This window comes from Pelmatolapia mariae, linkage group LG13 (genome assembly GCF_036321145.2).
Source record: "Pelmatolapia mariae isolate MD_Pm_ZW linkage group LG13, Pm_UMD_F_2, whole genome shotgun sequence".
NCBI classification, from domain to species: Eukaryota; Metazoa; Chordata; class Actinopteri; order Cichliformes; family Cichlidae; genus Pelmatolapia; species Pelmatolapia mariae.
Window position 1 is genome coordinate 14881991 of NC_086238.1, and position 22009 is coordinate 14903999.

General features: G+C 40.5%; 1 protein-coding gene across 1 annotated transcript; it reads right to left on the minus strand.

Moving 5' to 3' along the window:
- Window positions 1-915: 915 nt before the first annotated feature.
- Window positions 916-21552, minus strand: kcnk12 (potassium channel, subfamily K, member 12). The gene is made up of 2 exons (XM_063491961.1): window positions 21003-21552; window positions 916-1808 (listed from the first exon to the last, which is right to left on the minus strand). The coding sequence occupies exons 1-2, from the start codon at window positions 21340-21342 to the stop codon at window positions 916-918; spliced, it is 1233 nt and encodes a 410-aa protein (XP_063348031.1). The 5' UTR covers window positions 21343-21552.
- Window positions 21553-22009: the final 457 nt, after the last annotated feature.

Below are 22009 nucleotides of genomic sequence, written 5' to 3' on the forward strand. Positions count from 1 at the left end.
GTTTACTTCCCTTCGCAGACAGCTGTAAGCTTTAAAAAAAAAAAAAAAGAGAGGAGAGAGACGAAGTTGGGAAGGTGCCCTCTTTTACCCTTTGAGTAAAAGTCTTTGGCCGCTGAAGCATGTTCTTAGCTGATAAGAGGACCAGTTCCTTTTTTTTTTTTTCCAGAAATGGATTTTCATTCTTCAACTCTGTTCTTTTTCTCCATGTTGAGCAATGCAAGAGGAAAAAAAATGAAATCAATCACCTGAGGATAGATGAGAAAAAACAAGTGGGGGGGGGGGGCTCTGCACAATCGAAGGAATGGTGCAAAAAAAATGCATGAGAAACATATAATGCATAGATCAGTATGTGCTATATCATTCGGCGATTATGCTCCTTTTACATCAACATTCAGTACGCACATTTAAATAAACTGGCAAAACCTCAAACAGTAAATACTGTGCTGAATGTTTCCCTTGACTGCTTTACAGCACGTCATTAAAGTTGTATAAGTCTGATAGTATAGAGCGAGTGTAGCAGACTGTGTCCTCTGCAGAATAACACTGATATTTAAGAGACTTTGTCTGAGACTCAGTTTGTTCTGGGTTGGGACTGAGGTCAAAGGGCGATTGTTGGTTCCCATGCTTCCAGGTCAGTTTATGTTTTTTATTGATGACTCTGTGCTTCTCTCTTCATGCCATCACCACCACCATCATCACCAAATCATCATTAAAATCATCACCATTATTATCATACCTGTATTATCACAGGCCAACGAAAAGTATTTTAAAAAATCATATGTATCATGCATGTCGATATTACACTGGCAATCCCTTTCGAAAAAAAAAAACCTTAGACAAAACTTTGTGTTTTTATATGGCGATCAACCTCTGGGTTCTTATTACAGTACGAGTGTAAAGTGCCCCCCACACCCTCTACCTGGAGTTACTTGTCTCTGCCAGTCTGTTGTTCATGATACCCAGAGCACCAACCCCCCCAGAGAAACCATTATGGCGTGAGCTGCCGCATACTGTCCTGGGATATCCGTTGGCAGACTCAGACAGCTGCTTCTGCATGATGGCCAACGACACCTTGCTAGAGGCTGCCAGGTCTTTCATGGAGATCATCTCCCCCGATAATCTGCGGCCCTCTGTGTCACTGTCACAAGGTCCATCTGAGTCGGGCGGCTGACCAAACCGACCCTGGCGACCTTTGGAACCGGGGCGGATGGCATTTCGTCTGCCCAGGAAAGCATTAGCCTTATTGCAGCGGTTGCAAAACAGGCAGCTCATTTTCCCCAGCATCCAGTTGAGCACCTGCTTGATGACAATAGAAATAACATTGAATAGCGAGTAGATGCAGCACACACCCATTAGCATGAAAAAGAAGTTGGCCACCCTGTAAAGGCTTTGGTATTCGTAAGCCGCGCTCTGGCTGCTGACAAAGTCCCCAAAGCCAATGGTGCTGAAGGTGACAAAGCAGAAGTAGAGAGAGTCTAAGTAAGCCCAGCCCTCAACCGGCGTGTACATGGCTGATGCACAGCAGGAGATGGTGATGGCTGACAGGCCAAGTATCAGCATCACGTGATACACCGAGGGCTTCCATCCTGGCAGGGAGTAGGCTGAGAAGTCATGGCGGATGCCTGGCGGGAGTAGGCCGCTGTTCCTGATTCGCCTCTCCCTCACAGCCTTCATCACCACAGCCAGCAGTGTGATGATGCGCTCCAGGAAGAGGTTAAAGAAGAGGATGGTTCCGGCACAGCCCAGAAGCCCGTAAAAGATCAGGAAAACTTTGCCTGCAATTGTCACAGGTGTGGTCATCCCAAAACCTGCAGAAACAGAAAACATATCATGCATTCAGCCATGCAGCAGAGGCCACGACCAGATTTTCACCTACAAAATGTTTGCGGTTTCCTCACAGGAAGTGAGTTTCAGGCCAGGGAAGTGATCCGTGAAAGTAAAACAACCTCAAATCTAAAAGAGGATTAAATGAGACTTGAATCATGCTTCTAAAACATTTTGCCTAGTAATTAAAATGATGTAAAGCCAAGGATTAGCTGTGCAAATACAAATTATGTACAGAAAGTACTGCATGATAATTTGACTCGATGTTGATATGAGAATGCAAGCTTTTACTGGAAGATTAGTGTCTGCAAAGTCATATACAGAGACAGAGGAACTGTGTGATAATTGTGTTCTGCATTGTGAGAGAGAATGAGGGGAAAGCGATAAAATCCAGAATATATAAATATTTGCCAACAAGAAAAAAATCGATCATAATTTAAAAAATGAAGAATTATGTCCAATAATGGTCTAGCAGCTTATTCAATATTAAATCCTTGCAGATATTTAATGCATTACTTGTATTATTAGTTATTAATAGTTAAATCTTTTTAAAAACAAGCATTTGTATAGTGAAAATTGATTGTGAAAAACCTTGATTCTGTATATTCAGCATATTTTTATTGCTGTGAGTAAGAAAAATCAAATAACTTAGAAGGATATTGAGAAGAGGATGCCAGAAATAAGCTGGGTTAAGCCTTCTGAATATGTCCCCCCCTCTTCAGCTGCGTCTGGCTTCCTGCTATCGCCTGATTTCTTAGTCACTTTGAGCGAGCGTTCAAGCTGAGGAAGTGGTTATTAGAGCAGAGGAGGGAGGATGTTTATGGATTCTGCTGCGTGTTGAAGGAGCACTCCTCAAACTCGAGTGCCACAGGTTTGTCTCTGATGTAAACATGTGTCTGATATCTGGTCAAATAATATCATAAATTCACACAGTACCCTACCTGTCTACTTGGAAGAGAAAAGGGTGGAACCAATTAAGGCAAAACAACAATTTAAGTCGTTATCTTCAATTAAAATGAGAGGTAAAATAAATAGCAGAGGTTGGCGCCCATACGAAATGTGCTTATTATCCATCCAGTATCCTATTTTACAAAAAAAAAAAAAAGCATCTGACCAACATGTGTCTATTACTGGAGCCACTGTGGAAACCCCACATTGCAGAGAAGTCGTGAAATCTGCAGTGCATCATATTTCTCCTTCTTGATTCATTTCCAAAACTCTGTAAAAATAAAAATTGTGTAAAAAATTATATGAATTTATATGTGCAAAGCATACTCTAAAAAACAGCCAGTACAGAAATACTATGCACTTAAAAAGCTTCTGCAGGAGACCTGGTACATGCATACTCTCCCATTGACTGGTTTTTCATGTGCAAATTTTCTGCACACATATACATACGTACGTATATATATATATATATATATATATATATATATATATATATATATATATATATATATATATATATATATATATATATATATATATATATATATATATATATACATACATACATACATACATACATACATACATACATACATACATACACACACACACACACACACACACACATATGTATATATTTTTTTTTAAGTGGTTATTTGTATGCATGCTTGGGACGCTCTGTCCAAGGCCAAATTGAACACACACACCTGAGCGCACACAAAGTGTCGAGCCCCTTATCTACAGAACAGCAGATGGTATATTTGTCAACAAATAAAATCGTGCTGAAAGATCAAGCAGTTCACTTTCAGGCCAAGGTTAATTGATTTTTCCATCATGGCTATCCTCGTTCTCAATCTTTTCAGTGCATTAGGGCTGTGCTTTACCCCTTTTTCCCACCAACCACCCTTGTCAGGTAATAAATGACATCAATATCCAGACAATACTTCCTTTATGATAGACAAAATGGCTTTTTTGCCCTTATCTCTAGCACTGAAAACCACTCTCACGCAGGTTTGCTGTTGACACGATGGGTCATTTAGATCAACACTGATTGATACAAATTGCTTTATGGACAACAGGGAATATAAGCCCCACGCGTCCACACATGCACACCTTATGGCCTCCTACACACACGCGTACGTAGATGGTTTTCATTCCAGACATGACATAATCTGCTTTTGTGACCATTACAAAGTTCAAGTAACATACACCAAAGCAACTGAAAGGTGAGGGGCAGCGATTACCCAAATTAAGCCCTTCAGTGAAATCCTATTTCAGTGTTTCATAGTTAATTAATTAGCAGTCCAAGTCTCTCTAACTGAGCTGAATCATAGGGAAAACAGATTACATCTTCTCAGGGCACACAGAGACAGTCTTCCGCACCGTCTCTCATTACCAAGTAAATTACCTAAGAGAGGAAAAGGCACCAGGCATCGATTCAGTGTAGCATTTCAGAGCCATTACTCCAGACTACTGTGTCAGGACACATTAGGGAAAACAGGACAATATTAGAAACCAAAGTGCAGGAGAGCCAAAACCAAAAGATGCTAAACTCTGTGTTACTTTTATTCTCAAAGACTTCTTCATTTATTCTTTAAAAACGCTTAAAAATAAAAAGGAGGGGTTCCACACCGGCGATACTGCTGACTTTTGTGAAAACATTAATTTTACCCACTCGGTCTCAGCCAAGATGACTCATTTAATTCGGCCGAACTTGATAAGGCAGAAAATCATACGTGTGCAAATCCAATTCAGACAGAGCCCTCTGAGAATATTTATTCATTAACATTAAATAAAGTATGCTCAACTCAACATAGAAGATGATGTTATGCTCTAATGACTAATGATGCTTACCCACATAATTAGACACCAGAGATTCAACCAGGAAGAAAATGATGGAAACGGCGCCATTAGTATCCATTAATTACCAATGTGACAGTTTTAAGAGGAGAAGAAGAAAAAAAGATGATCTAATGATTATCTGACGGTAGGCGAAATGAAATAGAGGGAATACAGAAATAAATTGCTACTAGACGGTAGTGAATCCAACCTTTTATCACCGAGAGTCGAGTGTAAATCATATTCACTTTGCTGCTGATACAGTTTAAACTGAGCAGCTTTTATCACAGTCCAGCGACAAAGGGTTCATTAAGTCCCACAGTAAAGTTAGGACCTAAACAAACAGCTCTCATTACTGTGTTTTTTTTTTTTACAGATATATCGATGGAGATCACGAATGCTCTGCACTTAACTTGATTCACTTAGTAGTGTGCTTGCCTCTAAGCAGAAATCAATCATCAGCTTTTGCACCAAAGAGCCACTCTAAAATCTAAAACACTTAACAGACGTTTCATTATCTGCAGAGATCGCTGCACAAAGGAGTTAATAGCAGCTATTGCAGTAAATAACACTGCACCGTTCAATCACTCTTCATGTCAGTCGAGTGACGTTTCCTCTGGCAAATTGAGATGAAATGTGCTATTCAATACCAGTTTGTGTAGAGAAACAATGAGGCAGCAGAAATAATTTCCTCATAAGCATACAGATGTATTCACTGAAGTGTTATAGTGAGGGATTAGGGGCAATTTTACATGTGGAGATGAGGCTGCAAATATTGGTTTTGGTTATTGCCAATATACCAGTCAGTCAGTCAGTTTGCCTCACAATACTTTTCAACTTTCAGATCCAATCCAATCCAGATCTGTGGCACTCAAACCAAAGTTTCAAGCTCCAGTAATCTTTTTCTTTTTTATGACAATGGCTTTGATGATTATAATTTCAAAGGCTCTGTTTATCTGGGGAAACCTACAGATAATTATGTTCAAACTCTGCAGTTCCTCTCAGCTATATGAAGTGTTTCAGCGCCATTCAGTGCACTATTACGAAAGTTTTGATTTTATATAACTGCTCTCTTTAGACTAATTTTGAATCCGCAGCAAACACAGGCACCTGTGGCTCCTGGAGGTGGAGGGTGGCACGTTATTTTTTTTATCCTTGGCTCCTCTGATTTGAAAGTCACAAATGTCCTTGGACTATATACTGACCCCCAAATTGTCCCCGAAGCATTCAGTGATGTATGAGTGTGTCGATGACAGGTAAAATGTTTAGTGGCAAAAAGTATGCTTTTAGAATGTGTGAATCTGGTTTGCAGTGTAAAAGTGCTTTAAGTGCCCAGTAAGAGCAGTAAGGTTCAGGAAAAAAGTACCAGTCCATTTGTTCAACAGTTACTGAAGACCAAAACAAGAGTTAAAAGAAGAGTGCAATGCTGTCAAGCGTCTTTAAAAATCCTACTCTTACTATAAAGGCAACAGAATAAAATTCACGAGACAAGCTCATGAAACCTCTGAGCGAGCACTCGTGCCCTGCAAGTGGAGGTATTCAGGAGCTCCGTGTTCCTCAATGTTTTTCATGTTTGTGTGATTTATTGGTTTCCCCTTCTGAGGCTGCAGCAGCTTTTACTTTACTTCCTGTTTAATTTTCAAGCCAGGTTCCACATGTTGACCCCCTCCCTTTTCCCACCCCTCGTTAGCACCTTGATTGAGTTCACCTGTACTTCATTATCCCTCTTCCCTCCCTCATGTTTCCTAGGAGCCTATATGACATTGCAGCAGAGAAGGAGGCTATGAGTGGCCTGTATGACTGGAAACTGTTTCAGTTATTTACAAACCCATCATTAAGATTACAACTGGGTATTCTGGACTGACTTAGACACTAAATTACAAATGAATATGTTTCTGCGATGAAAACATTCCTGTGGTGTGTGAGACAGTTTCAGCTTGATTCTTTCAGGTGCAGCCCAGGTGGTGTTGGATAGTCTGAGCACAACTAAAGAATAAATATTAGAGCAAAATTCCAACTAGGAGGCTGACATACAGATTTTTTGCAAGATCGACAAGTAGCAAAGGTCAGATTTGCCTTGTTTTGGGTTATATTGCTATTTCAAGGCTTCTAAACCAATTAAATTTTTTAAACTTGGTTACAGCTATTGGAGGGGAATATGTATTTCCTAAGGATCCATATTTCTTGTTGGTTCTTGTTAGTTGCCAGCTGTCCTGTTTTTGCTGGGACATCCCATATAATGAGCAAAATTGGTGCGTCCCTTCTACCTTAAATGTTGCGTATATTGACCTTTACCTGCAATATCACATACGGTGTGTATTTACACTATGCCCAGCTGGTTGTGCATTGTACTTCAGGCACACCAGAGTGTCCCTTATTTGTTAGTTAAAAAGTTGGCAACCCTAAGTACAGGCTTCAGCTTTGGTCTGTTGGGACCAATTTATTACTTTTATTGCAAATGACAATGTCTTCCTGTAAGTCTCTGCTCCTCTCAGGATAAAAATCTTTCATTATGCAATAAGGACGATCAGTCAGACCAACACTATCGATTTAAAGTGATGCTTGGTCAGTTCGGGTTTTCCCTATAAATTGCCACCTCTCTGTGCGTGGGATTAATACACATTAATTCTCATAGAAAACCATGCAAACAGTCCAGGCCCAAATAGAAACTGGAAATATGATCTAACTGTCAATTCAAAGAAAATTAAGGTGGAGTAATCTAATCCATACCAGGTGTGTGCAGTAGAGCGCACCTTGGTGCTTGTGTCATATTTAATCAAAGGCCACTTTAAACTTTTATGAAATAAAGTTTCCAGAAAAAGGGATATTGATTTAGTTTATGGGAAAAAAGCCTCATAAGGCCAGTCATCATGAAGCTGAGTGCATTTCAGTCTTATGTTACAACCAGTCTGCATGGACCAAGGTAATGTCAGGTAAGGTCAGAATTTATATATATATATATATATATATATATATATATATATATATATATATATATATATATATTATATCCTTGCTTCTGAGGGTCATTATCCTCCCGTACAAATCCTTGAATCCTTTAAAATGGACACATATTCAATATATGACTGTTTTGCAAAGCAAAAATCTCATCCTGGCATCCTACTGGCCCGTGTCCTCAATTAATGTGCTTAAAAAACAAACTCTTACTTAAAACAACTGCTTTCCACTAGTGGGAACAGTCCTAAATTTGCCCGATAAGAGCTGCAGCGGAAAAATGCCACGCAATGCCCTCTGATGGCTGTGTTTCTGTGACAAACAGGAAATCATTAGTCACGGGCGCGGCGTAGTGGGGGTCTGCAGAGAGGACAGAGGGCCGAGGAAGCAGCAGCATGGCCAGACCTGAGACATCAACGCCACACCATCTGCTGAGAAGTTGCCAAGATTACTGGCAGACTGGAATAACAGGAATGTTCACACTGTGCTGCCAGCTTTACAAAAAGCAGATGATAGAGTGGACACAATGCCAAGTTTTGCTTGAGATGTGGCTGCGTTGTTGTATCTGTTGACTGCATACATGCAAATTAAACAAAGACTGTAGCATTATATATTTAAAAAAAAAAAAAAAACCTAAGCCAGGGTGCCTGAAGCAAAACAGCCTGGATTTAAATTTCACACCCGTATAATTTTAATAGGCAGTGCATTACTGGTATCTGTTCTTCAAGTCAAAGGATTGTTAAAAAGCTTTTTGTGCCACACCACCCTATTAGAAGAAATATCGGACTGACGTTATCTGCAAGAAACCTTTGGGTACCATTCATTAAAGCGGGTCGATGCAGATATAAATCACAGAGTAACATTTTGTACAAATAATTTACACACAGTGTGAGAGATAGCAACGTAACGGAAACCTGAGCACAACCTGAATATTTTTCTCTGATTCTTTTATAATTAAATTGGCTCCCCCATAACTGAATTTGGTCTGGCTTTTTATATCGTGTCCCAGCAGTTAATTCACTGGCAAAAAGAGCCGAAAGGACTGATGACTCCACTGTAGTCTGTATTGATTTGTTGTCAAAAGAAAAAGTGGGTGGGGGGGGGGGGTGTTGCATTCTCTTTAGATGTGCAGCACATTTATTCTTTTGTGTTCAGTTTTCACTCTGTTTTTCACCTCTGCAGCATGAAAAAAATTAAGTCAGGACTTGAATAAGGAAAGTAAAAAATCAGGATTCATGTGGCTGCAGTGTTTACTGCAAACAGTAACAGAGATTTTGTCCCTTCTTACGGCTGAGAAGTCCTTCTCTCATCAGTTTAATAGCTTCTGGCTATGGATCTAAAGGCTATGTCCTCGTGCTTCCTATTATTTTATACTGTGTGCACTGTAAATATTTGAATAAAGGCTGCACAAAACTCTCACGTTTAAGTCTGCAAAGTAAACACACCTGTCCAAGTGGAGCACTACAACCCTATGATTAGCGTGATAAGCCCACGTGTTCAGTTAATAGGTTATACACATGTTATCCTCGTACCGTGACGGCAAAAAGAAAATACAGTGTTACATATCAGGACCTAGTAAAACAAGAACTATCTTGTCCTTAACAGGTGTAAAAATGATCTAAATACAACCTCAGATGAACAACAACACATGACATATTACACCGTTTCATTATTTATTTGAAAAAAACTGAGCCAAAATGCGGAAGCAGTACAGCCTGTGATTCACTAGCTTGTAGAGTCACTTTTAGCACTAATAACATGAAGTAATCGTTTTCTGCATGACTTTATCAGCCTCTCACATCATAGATGATGAGTTCTGGCTCTCTTCTCTTCATCACTGGTTCAGTTCATTGAGGTTTGAAGGCATTAATTTATGCACAGCTCGATTCGGGTCAGGACTGACCGGGTCATTGCAGCATCTTGATTCTTTTCTTTTTCTGACATTCTGTTGTAGATTTTGGATAATTGTGATGTTACATAAGCCAGTCCCAGCTTTAACTATCAGATAGATGCCATTTCGTTTGAATACTTTGGTATACAGACAAGTTTATGATTGACTGCAAACAAACCTTACTTATCACATCCACCATCGATCTTGACAGTTGATATGAGGTGCCTTTGTTAGTGCTGTACTATGTTTACTTTAGTCTCATCTAAATGACAGAAGTCTTGTGATTCAGATGCACCTTGGTAAGCCTAAGTTGTGCTGCCATGTCCTTTTAAGAGAGAAGAGAATTTCTTATCGCCACGCCAAAGAAAACCATAATTGTTCAGTCTTTCTGTAATTGTACTGTCATGAAATTGAATATGTTAACTAAGGCCTGAGGAGACTGAACCAAGATTGGCAGCAGTCTGGAGTGTTTTCCACTCGAAAATTATATTTTTGTTTTGTTGAACGATGGACTTGAACTTTTCTGAAACTGCCATATAAACCTTTCCAGACTGGTGGGCAGCAACAGCTTCTTCTCTAGGATAACTGCTAATGTCTTTCCTTCTTTGGCATTGTGTTAACATACATGGTGCTCACACTTGCTCATGATCAGTTAATTAAATGCATTAGTTAATCAGCACCTGGCTGCTACTTACCCTCTTAACTCCAGTAAGCAGGGAGCAGTAAAGGTGTACTTAATTTTTCACACACTGCTTTTGCATTTTGCCTTAATTAAAAATAAATAAATAACAGCATGATATAACATGTTATATGTTGTCATCTGAGGTTGTATTTATCTAATTTTAAGACCTGCAAAATCTCATGTCTGCATGTCACATTGTGTATGTCTTTCTCAGCTCTGCTGCATTAAAAAAGAAAAAGAAATAAATGCAGCAACTGCTTGGGGTCAGCATAAATTTGCTTTAATGACTTTCCTGCTAACGTGAAAGCTCAAGCTATAAATTAAGGCTGAGCAGCTACAATAATGATGTTTGATCATACACAGGGAAACAAGAAGTTGGGAGAATGGATGAAAGAATGCTCTGTTGCTCACAGTTAAGTAATGTTTTACTTTATACTAAACAAATGTGCCCACTGTGAGTCTGAGAGTGGCTGACTGTGCCACAGGCTGCCAGCTTGGAGGTAACAGAAGAATTTGTGAATGCCGGCATGAGGACAGAATACCCTCAGCTGTATCTCATCCTGTTTTTACTACAAGGGCAATAATTCTTTCAATATAAAAATAAAAATGCATGACAAATCAATAATTAGGTGGCAACAATGAAAGATTTTATATTAGAGAGAAGGTCTGTTGAGTGATTTCAGTCCATGTGATGGCTGGCAAAACATATAACCATTCGCTCGGTGCAGGGCCGTGATATTAAGCTACAGTCAGACGAGCTGGTGGTTTGTGTAGACGCTCATTCAGCTAGACCGAATGATTATTCTCACACTAAAGAACATTTAAGGACAGTGTTTGGCCTAACTTAGGTTATTTGGTCCATTTCTTCATCTTTTAATCTGATAATGATGATTAATCGCATGAATAAAGGTCAAGCCCAAAATATATGCTTTTGTTGCGTTAGCTCTGTTTAGCTCCTTAAAGTGAAAGTGAACAGATTCTAGAGAATTTTGGTTAATCCCAAATCTGACATTTAATCAAACACATTCACATTAAATGATATTTCAATGTATTTTTTTTTTTAAATTTATCCACTAAAGGATGTAATATTGGAGCATGGCTAAGTGCTGTTCTCCCTTTTCTCTCTGCTCTTACACAAGCAGCCCCTCCTTTACACGAACAGACAGATGGATGGCTGCCAAATCACAGTGCTCACCAACTTACTGTTAGCTCATTAACATTGATAACTATTTATAAACATGACCCCAAGATGCAGATAAATGTTCAACTAGTGCAAAAACTGATTTTTAAAAAAGCTTCATTCCTGCTCTGATAGTGAGTGCCTCACTTTTACTGCATCAGAGGTTGCTAACCTACCAAAAAAGGTTCTGCTTATGGGGAAACTTTGAACTCTCATAGCTGCAAGTCAGCAATGACTACTATGCTTCAGTCCCAGTGGGTTGCCAGATAAATTGGCAATGATCAAAATGTTATCAGCAGGTAAAAAAAAATAAAATGAATGACTGTAAAAATTAACCCTGACACAGAGAAGGTCACAAGACTTCAGAGTGCAAAGAACACAGACAGTTTTATCTTCCCAGTGCCATGTTGCAGCAAAGAGCAGAATCAGTGAAATGCTAATCAGCTTGAGGAAGATGAAGCCCAGCAAATTTGCTGTGTCCTCTAAAATGATCTTGGTATCACTTGGCCGTGATGGTTTACGTCTGTGAGTTACTGTACGTAGGCGAGTACACGCCAAGTCAGAGCAGATTTATGACCTGCTGCGACAGAGCACAGAGGTGTGTACAGCCATTCTGTACAGCAGCAATTAACTATGATGGAGATTTATTGAAGCTTAGGCTTCCCAGTAGGTTTGCCCTATACCACAGAAACACACATGCACATGTATTTCTGCTTCACAGTGGGAAGCACTTTCGAAGAACAAGATCTGAGAGAGTGGAAGAGATGGAAGGAAAAGATAAATGAATGAAAGCAGCTATTTCTTATGTAGACAAGTTTTAATTCTAGTCTTTTAATTTTGGTTTTAACTTTACTGCTAATGTAACTTTCATTAACATATTTAAAAAATAACTTTAAAGCAAAAATTCAACCCCTCTCTTCTTAGCAGTTGCAGGCCAATCTCAAAATTACGATTTGTTGTTAAGTCTTTAGGAAAGGTTGTAGCTAAGCAGCTTTCTTGATAAATTTCAGTCTGTGTTTTGTGCTTATTCCCCTGAAACAGCTCTTCTCAGAGTCTTCTATGATAACTTGTTACATAGTCTTCAGTTCAGGCTCTCTTTCATTTCTCTTGTCTAGGGTGTGCCACAAGGTTCTGTTTTAGGGCCGTTATTGTTTCTGTTACATCTGCTCCGACTTCAGCACATTTTGAGCACTTTTAAGGACATTTCTTATCACTGCTATGTAGATGATTCAGTTATATATCTCTTTTAAGCCCCAAGAGCTTCTAAGTTTCAGATCTGCAGCCTTAAAACTTTGGATGCATCACACCATCTGCTTGAATTGAAAACATATCAGGAATTAGCCACTGCACCATTGGTTCATCCAAGCCAGGTCCAGTTATGTACTTCTGTGTAACAGCAGGCCACATCCACGGGGCTCCTTCATTTACAGAATGAAAATCAAAGCAGCCACTGGGGATTCTTCCTGCTGACAAACTGGTCAGCTACAGATCAAACCTAGAAGTGAACAAAGTTTGCCTTCAGAGGAAAAGCTATACCTCAGTGCAAAAGCCAACATGTTTCCCAACTTTTACTTTGAAGGCAAATAGTTTCCGTTTTTAGTTTGTGTTGCACTTTTCACAATTTCACTATAGAGAGTAGCTGTACGGTGTTTAAAGACACTTTCATCACTTCCACTCAAAATACTACTGCAACGATATGCTAGAAACTGAAGCAATAATCAGGAGGTTTTAGCCAACCAGTTAGGAAATACCCTTTTCCCGAGCAACAGGTGGTTGCAAGGGAGTCACTAACTTGTCTGTAGGTCTGTGTTAGTGGGACTTTAGAACTAACTAGTCGCGATTACTCATTTTTCCCTCCTGACCAGTACCAGCTAGATGGCCTGTGGGAATATTCCCTTATTCCCTTGAGCCTACATGTCACCATCATTGTCACATGTCCAAAATGATGGAAAAAATTAAAGTCACAAGGTTAGTGATCACATGCATGCAAAACCTAAATAATTGTTAAGGTACTACTTTAAATGTGAAGTAGCTGATGGCAAAGCTAGCATATTAGCATGTCTACAAGCTATTATAGTGAGAACAGTAATACAACATGTCCATGTCAGCAGGATGACTCCTTGTTTTACTTTACAACTCTGTATGAGTTGGCAAGTTATTATCTTGCAAGCCAGAGAACAAACATTATAATATCAAAGATCCCAGGCCTTGGGGAGTTGTGTGTGAAAAAATATTAACTTTGGCAATCACTTGCTGATAGTAATGATAGGGTAGTACAACTAACTTTTATTTAGCTTCTTATTGTGATATTGTTCATACTGCTTCACTGTCACCCTGCGAAGATTAAACAGAACAGAGCTATTGATAATGTTATTAGCAGCACCTATAAGGAGTCAAAGTGACTCCTGTCAATCAAGTCCCATACATGATTGGGACTGAAAACTGTAAGTTTGAAAATGAAAATAATTTGGAGCTGTGGAGTTAGAGGTTACAGTCGTCTGCACCCCGTCTCTGCTTGAAGCTAGAAACGACATTTAGCTTCAATTTAGTGACCAAACTAATCTTCCAAACTCATGTAATAATTTCCTGCTTGTCACCATAAGTCCACCCTCCCGCCTCCCAATGCTTTACAAAAAATATTGCATAAGGAAGCTTTAGGGCAAAAATGAGACATATTGCATACCCATATTTTAGACAAAATCCCATGGAAGTCTTATGCAGAAGTGGTACACAACAGGTTTACTTAATCCCTAGTGAGACATTTTTCTGGACCGAGTGTTTGGACTAATCTAAAAAGACCCCCAGTGCCTTTCATGTGACTGGGGACTCCCCTTTTTCCACTTTTAACAGTGGCATTTTCTCAGTCACTGAGCAGCCACTGAGATCTAAAGAAAGGAAAGGGGAAAACCAGAAACAAAAAAGTCATAACATACAGCTTCAAATAAACTGATCTTTGAAATTTTTTATCGAGTGTGCAGTTCAACACTCTATTGTGTAACACAGTGGCAGTGATACTCCCAAAAACGTACAATATAATTTAAAAGTGACTTAATTAATACAAACCCAATTCCACAAAAATTGGTATGCTATGTAAAATGTATAGAAATGCAAAGAAATAGATGATGATTTGCATTTCTCAAACCCATATTCTAGTCATAACAGAACACAGAAAACCTTTCAGATGTTCAAACTAAGAAAGTATGCCATTTTAATAAATTGTAAGGTTATGTTTAATTTAATGACAGCAAGACATATCAAAAAAGTTGGGACAGGACCATGTTTCCTACTGTGTAGCAGCCCCTCTTCTTTTAACATCAGACTGTAAACATTTGGAAAATGATGAGATCAGTTGTTGGACTTCTCAGAGAGGAATATTGTCCTGTTCTTGTCTCATATAGGCTTCTAGCTGCTCAACAGTCCCTCTTTGTCATATTTAATTAATTTCAACGCGCTTTGAATGCTTTCAGTTGGTGAAAATTCTGGACTGCAAAAAGGTCAGTTCAACTCTTCTCCTACGAATGCTGTAGCTGTTTTAGCTGCTTCAGTATGCAGCTTAGCATTTACTTCCTGAGATTTGCAAGACGTGTGGATTTGAGCTGTGCCAGGTGAACTGTGTTTTCCAAAAAGAGTTTCAAATTTTTATTCGTCTGACTGTTTTCCACTTTGCCTCCCTACAAAGAGCTTTGACTTTTCCTGTTGCCATATGACTTCTTCTTGCAATGCTTCAGAAATTGTTCCACAATTTGTAGAAGCAGGTTTTTGCAGGTTAGTGAACCTCTGCCTGTATTTACTTCTGAGAAACTCTGCCTCTCGGAGACGCCCTTTTCTGATCATGTTGCTGACATATTAACAGTTAATCCAGTGAGTTTTTTAATGTTTTCTATGATCTTGTGAATAAAATATGGGTTTATGACAGCTACAAATCATTGCATTTTGTTTTTATTTACATATTTTTAAAAAAAAATTAGATCTCAGTTTGATTCTCATCCGGTTTTTTTATGTTGTGGTGTCTTTTTTTAGCCTTTTTTGGGGGGTCAATTTTATTGTATTTTTATATTTTGCTGTTGTACTTAAATTGTACTAAAATTGATATATGGTTCGTTTTTGTTGTTTTCAAACTCTCTTGTAAAGTACATCTGCTTTTAAAAAAATTGACATTGACTAACACACAGCAACCCAAGTTTTTCAGAATTGGGGTTGTAAATAGAAAGAAATGAGACAACGGTGTTAAAAGAAGGAAGATGTCCAGCGCAGTGAGATCTGAGACTGACGTTAGATGGGAATCGGCATTGTTTGAGACACTCTAGCAACAGTGCTGAAGCGAGAGACGGACAACAAGAACAACTTGAAAAATTGCTGTGCAGTGATTTTGCCTTCGCAGATTGCAAACCTTTCCCACCTACCTCCCAAAGGCACATTCATAACATGCACCAACAGTAACAACAACACAGATGGTTTTGTCCCAGCAAGGCAGCACGAAGTGGTTAATCTAAATGAGAACACGACATCAAAGCAAAAACACAGCCTGCCTTCAGGAATCCACGCACTCCATCATGTGACATTTCACACTGCTTAAATGCCAAACGCACGCTTCACCAGACTGAGGTGACATTGTCTTATAACCTCAGAGGCACACGAATTAAAAGGCAGCACAGTACAGAACAAATTTGGTTTGCACATACATCGGGCCTTGGTCAGAGAGGCATGGTCACACAAACCTCACAAGTGTGACTCAGTGAGACTCAATGAGACTGCCAAATTAGCACTTTTTAAATTGGCACCAGAAGATGAGGAGAATAATACCCTCTAAGCCATTAGGCCTAATTGTCTACTAACACTCCAGAAACGCTGAAGAGAACACGGGAGATTATAATGTTTCTAAATCTTTTCTTACATTGATCATTACATAACACGCTTGTAGCTTTCTTGAGTTGACAATTTTTTTTCTACTCGTCACCTAGTTATAATACAAATGCAATATGATGCCAGAATGGGTTTGATTGCTTTTTGATCACTGGTTTATGAGATTACAAAGTGATTATGTTTGAAATAATGAGTGTTAAAAAACAAACAAACCTGTCCTTCTGCAGCAGAGGCAGTAAGTCAGATCTGCTGCTCATTAACAGGAATCGGTTATCGCTCTGCTGGACTGAATACATCGTGATTTCGCAGATACGTTTGGTGTTGACTTTTAGAAAAGTTGGCAGAGTAATGCATATTCACACACTGCTTCAAAGAATAATTTTCCTGTTATGGGATTCATGAAATAGAGTCATAATCTGACTATAAACACAAATTCAGAAACGCTGCTGAACCAACTTTGCAGCCCCCAGTTCAGTTGAGGGACTGATATATTTTGTCCATGTATCTCGTTTCATGAAATATTAGACGACTGTCCTGGCAGGTGCGCTGTATTAGCATAGCAGGGTATATTTTAAACTCATTTGGGCAAACAAAGACACCTTCAGCCAGGTTTTGGCAAAATTAAGAGCACTGTCACCTGGTTTGGGCCTTTCTGTGCCTGTGTGGATTTCCTCTGGATACTGTGCAAGACATGCAAGCTAGTTTAACTGGCAAATCTAAATTGACCAAGCACGTAAGATAAAGTGTTAGAATCCCCTAGAATAAAGCACTCTATAAATAAATGGTGGTCAATAAGAGAGTAGAACATACCGTAAACATCATACTAATAATCCAACAAGCATCGTTTACTCTTATGTTTTAATATCTCAATCAGACCAGTCCAGTAGTGACTTTCCTTTTTAGCTCTTTCAACCACTCAGGGCACCACCTGGTCCTTAAGCTGTTGTGTGCTTTAATATGTTCACCAGCTAATCTCTAACACTGTCTGTCCACTGTTTAGAGCTGGACATTTAGTGTACTCCACAAGGGGCTTCTTTGCTAATTAACAGCTCGCAGGAAACAATGAAATGAGCCTCTCAGTGAGACTGAGACTAAAAGACTAAAAGATCTAAGAGCTAAACGCAGCTAAAACACATGAAGAGTTGACTGGAAACCAGAGATTTATGCAGTATCCCTCTCTGTGTAATGCATAACACATAAAAGGGATCGCTAATGTCGAAATGTTGTTTAATGCAACTTTAAGTTATGTTTTTGAGAGGTGTTCTCAATGTGATCTGACACATAAATACAAAGCAGGGTTTTTATGACACTTATTATGTTATAATATCATCATAACACTACAGTAAGCTCGAAGCCGTTAGGCTAATGAGGACAGTTTGTTCGTAATGATCGTAGTTTGTTCACATTTCATCTCAGTAGTTTGTAATGGAAAAGATGATGAATGTATCCTGATGGAAGAGCACCGTGGCATCTCGCTACTCTGTACAGCCAGGGTCAAGCAGGATTATGTCTTGTCCATTTCTGACATTCCTCTTAATTTTGCAAGTTTTCTGCAGGTTCAGTGAGGATTTATTTAAAGCAAAAGAAACTGCATGTGGCTCTTTTGTGTGCTGTGTGTTAAACTGAACTATCTGTGTTGTCTGCCTTTGTGGATATAGGTGTGATAGAGCAGGATGCTGCAGTGGCTGCCAGGGGCAGGACAGAGTTTATCCTCAGGAATAAACAGTGCAGAACACAATCCAAATTTGCAACTGAATGTTATGTTACAAACTGCTGAACAACTAACAGCCTTAACCTGCTTAATAACTCCCAACAAGCTAAAAGTTCTCAATCTAATTGATTCTCTTCCCTCGCTGCTTGATTCTCATGCGAGTATTTTCATTGCCAGCACTGTAAAAGTGACTAAGGGTTTCTCCTAAATGCCATTATAGCTACTCAAAATGAGACATACAGGCTCTCAAAAGACTACAGAGAGCTGTCCTAATTGGCAGCTAGCATCTATCAATCAGCCCTGAAGGCTATAAATAGCCATTTTATTGATGCAACTCTTGTGCCCTCCTTAATGTGAGTTCAAACACAGTAACCAGAAATATGGGGCAATACAATGCAACCAATACAAGAAGGCTGAAAAGAGTCTAACAGTCTATATTTTCATGCTAGACACACATTAGATACTTGTGTGGGTTTTTTTTGAGTGTGTAGGTGGCTTTGAGTTAAATATGCAGGAGCTTATAACTTTGCTTCTACATTAATGCACTTGGCTGTACATGTCCCATCCATTCCCACTCATCACACAGAAACTCCACTCACAGGACACATAGATAAACAGCTGTTCAAGAATTCATGATAGAAAAGTTAATGTTTGTAGTCGGAGTTCACCTGTCAGAAATTTTACAGATGTTTCTCTGACAGGGCTTCTCAACAGGGAAATGCTTTTTGGGCCTCAAGCTTGTTTTTTTCTTATTGTAGCCTCCCCATGAGTGATTACTGGGACTAATCAGAAGTGACACTGAATGGCAGCACTGTGTGAAGTGGTCATTATACTGCTGTGTATATGACAGGTACTGCTAACGTTGCTCGCCAAATCAAGCATATCGAGCAACCATGCTCAGCTGCTATCCAGCTGTTTCAGTTCCAACCTACGTTAAGTGACAGCTCAGCCGATACCTTTCTATGCGTCCAACTGTCAAATCTCATATGGGTCATAATATTTAAGCCCATTTAACTGGCCTGTTCAGTGCAAGTCACTTTGCAGCCACCTCCGCCTCAGCTCATGCTATCTCAGATTTAATCGGTGTCTTATCTGACGCCTGCCCCGTTCATTCTGCTCTCCCCACCTATCGCCTTATACAATCAGAAGGCAGATGTGCTCCTCACAGCTACTCTCGTGCATAAATGCTGGACAAACTTTTATTTCTTCTTTTTTGAACAATTTCACTCAAAACTAGAAATGTGCAGCTACAGAAAATACAAAAAAAAAAGTCAGAGTTTAACCAATCTGAGGGAACACCAGAGATTTCAATCTGGGTCAAAGTGCTAGTTTTGTTGCATTTGTTCAACATACGCTTTGGAAAAAGCTGCAGTCCATTCGATACTTACTGCAGCCTTTCCAGAAATTCTAAAACAACACAATGTGTGCAGCACCGATGGCCAGTGAACCCAGCCAAATCCCGGGGTAAAGAATGCATCATGTGGCCACGGCTTTATTTCATTCTTCAAAGTGATGCTATGGAGGCACATCAAGGGGAGCAAAGAGTCACTGCTGATTTGAAGCCTCTGCCACAGCAGAGTCAGAGGCGGGAAGTGTTTGGGAGGAAAGTCTAGAGTGCACAGGGGGATGCCGCTCTGATAAAGAGTTGTGTGGGGAGGCCCCACAATCCCTTTTATATCACCATCTCACAAGCATGCAGAAAAAAGTAGCACACAAGCCAGAGGGTTGGGGTGGGGGGGAGCGGGTTGAGATCAAAGGAGGATGAAATGCTAGACAGAAATCCATGCAAACACATGAAAAAGAGGAAATATTATAGAAAGCATCATAACATCATTCTTTTCTCCTTCCTTTTTTCCCCCCAAGCTGCTGAGTCAGTTTTTATGATCAGCCTGTTGGGTAAAGAAAGTGATGCAGTTTGACAACCGGAGTACAAAGGATTTCAACCTGCCACAGACATGTACACAAACACAGCTGCTGTGGTTCCCTCCCATGACACGGTGAGCTGAGTGCACGGGCTCCCCGAGTGCTCTGTGTTTGTGCCTTTGTGTGTCTGTGAGCAGGAGGTAGAAGGACTAATAAAGCTCTCCTGACAGGTCTACAGTAAATAAAGTTGTGACAGGTTCTCTGCTCACGTGGATCAGCTTTCTTTTATCACTCCCTATGCCACAGTATTCAATTAAAAATAGTTGCCAAAGGTGTCACACTGTATATAGAGATTGTGTTTGTGTGTTTAGGCCAAGGTCAGAGACAGACAGCTGCTGGAGTGTGTTCATTTGCTTGTTCGCATTCACTCACTCATTTACTCACTGTAAGCTGTGGCTCGGCTTTATCTGTCTGGGGTGTGGTGTGATGCTGGTGGTGGTGTGAGGGGCAGGTGTGCATGATTGGAGGGGGGTGTTGGAGCCCATCAGACATGCAGTGCACCACAGTATTGGCCCTCGGGGTACCCTGGGAGGGACACTTGCTCTTTTCTGACCTATTGCACAAGTAAATGTTAAATGGGGAGGGGGGGGTGTGAGAGCAGAAGGGGCTTCTCATTGACATTCCTTTTGGTTTGAACAGAAACGTGGCCAAAAAAAAAAAAGAGTTGCACCCATGGGTGCTGTCCTATAGCCAGGGATGAGTGTGCTGTTCCAAATGGCAGACAAGTCAGATGCCGTCCCCGGTGCCAAAGTCCCTCACAGCCAAAATGTAACACATGATTGGAAAGAAAAACACAATAATTTGGATCATTTATTCTGCATGTAAGCCAGTGGAAAGAAAGCCACCCCCAGGGAAGCAGCTCCAGTTTATGTGACATCCACACAAAAAGTAAGGATATCAGTATTTACCATGAATACAATTTAAAATAAAACACCTCTAATCCAATCCAGTAACAAAGACCCATTCAAGTGTTTCCTGTCTTCACGACATGGGCTGACAAGCATCCCTGGAATTTCTTCTTCTTTTATTAACACAAAGCTTTATGTGGGCTTGGCATGTGTGTGGTTTTATGTAGAATAGCCCTAATGCATATTTTCCAACATGTATGCTGTCGAGAGAACAACATGATGCAACCGAATGGACCAAGAGGTCAGGGAATTTAGTGAATGCTGCAGAGATCACCCACCTATAGTCGACACCACAGTTCCAACAAAATAAAAAGCCCCTGTAAAATCCCATCTTGGCCTCAGAGCGTCAGCCCGGATTCCGGCGGCGATGGCAGCCTCGTACTCCCGCAGGAAGGAGTTCAGCTCCTGCAGGCTTATGTTGAAGGTCTCACTGAAGTTGAGGAGCGTCCCGTTCCAGCGCCCGTGAGCCCGCAGCTCGGAGGGCCTCTCTATAGCCGAGAAGACCGCAGCGCCGCACAGCAGGTACACTAAAATGAGGATGGCGAGCAAAACGAAGCGGCCGTTGTCCTCGTTGAGGTGCAGGGAGCGGCAGCCTTGCAGTCGCTGGCCAGGCATCATCCAAATTTCAGCACCACTCGCGCGTCGGACAGCGACAAGCTCCACATCAGAGACGGCATTCACTCGTCTGTAGGTATCCTCTGGAAGTCACTGTCCTGCTCTGTGGCTCCACTTCTCCGGGCAACAATTCCTCTCCCGACACGTTGTCTCATTGTAGTTGTGAAGTGATATTATGTATAGCTGAAAAGCACAAAGAACGACCCCACTTGTGGATTTAAGTCAGCACATCCATCAAAGAGTTAATGCGAAAAGCCGCAGGCGCCTAGTTTCATGATACATACATTTCCCCCCCTCTCCTTGTGGCAATGCAGTTGGCGTAAAGTGGACTGCAGCTTAAATCCAACCGGGCGCGCTTCTTTTGAGCAAAAGCAAGCAGTAGTACCAACCGGGTACCCCTCCTCCGTTGCACCAAAACGATCCCCCACACAAAAGATCACAATGACGCTCGAGATTCTCTAAGTTACAAATGAGTGCGTCTAAAAAAATCACCACGTCCCTGCTGACAAGTAAAGTCTTCTATTTCCACACAGGCTTGTTCTGCAGGAGTGCGGAGCTGTCGCCTAAACGTGGGCACTGGTGGTAGCACAGTGCATCCCATCAGCAGCGGGTGTTGTGAGATCTCTCATCGAATCGAGGCGCTGTGCGTTTGGCTGAAGATAAGCAGCAT

Bases quoted from the DNA above. Each gene is read 5' to 3' on its own strand.
- kcnk12 (XM_063491961.1), bottom strand. From the start codon at position 21,342: ATGATGCCTGGCCAGCGACTGCAAGGCTGCCGCTCCCTGCACCTCAAC. The intron at 1,809-21,002 runs GTGGGTGATCTC...CTGTTTCTGCAG, and splicing joins AACTGTGGTGTCGACTATAG to GTTTTGGGATGACCACACCT.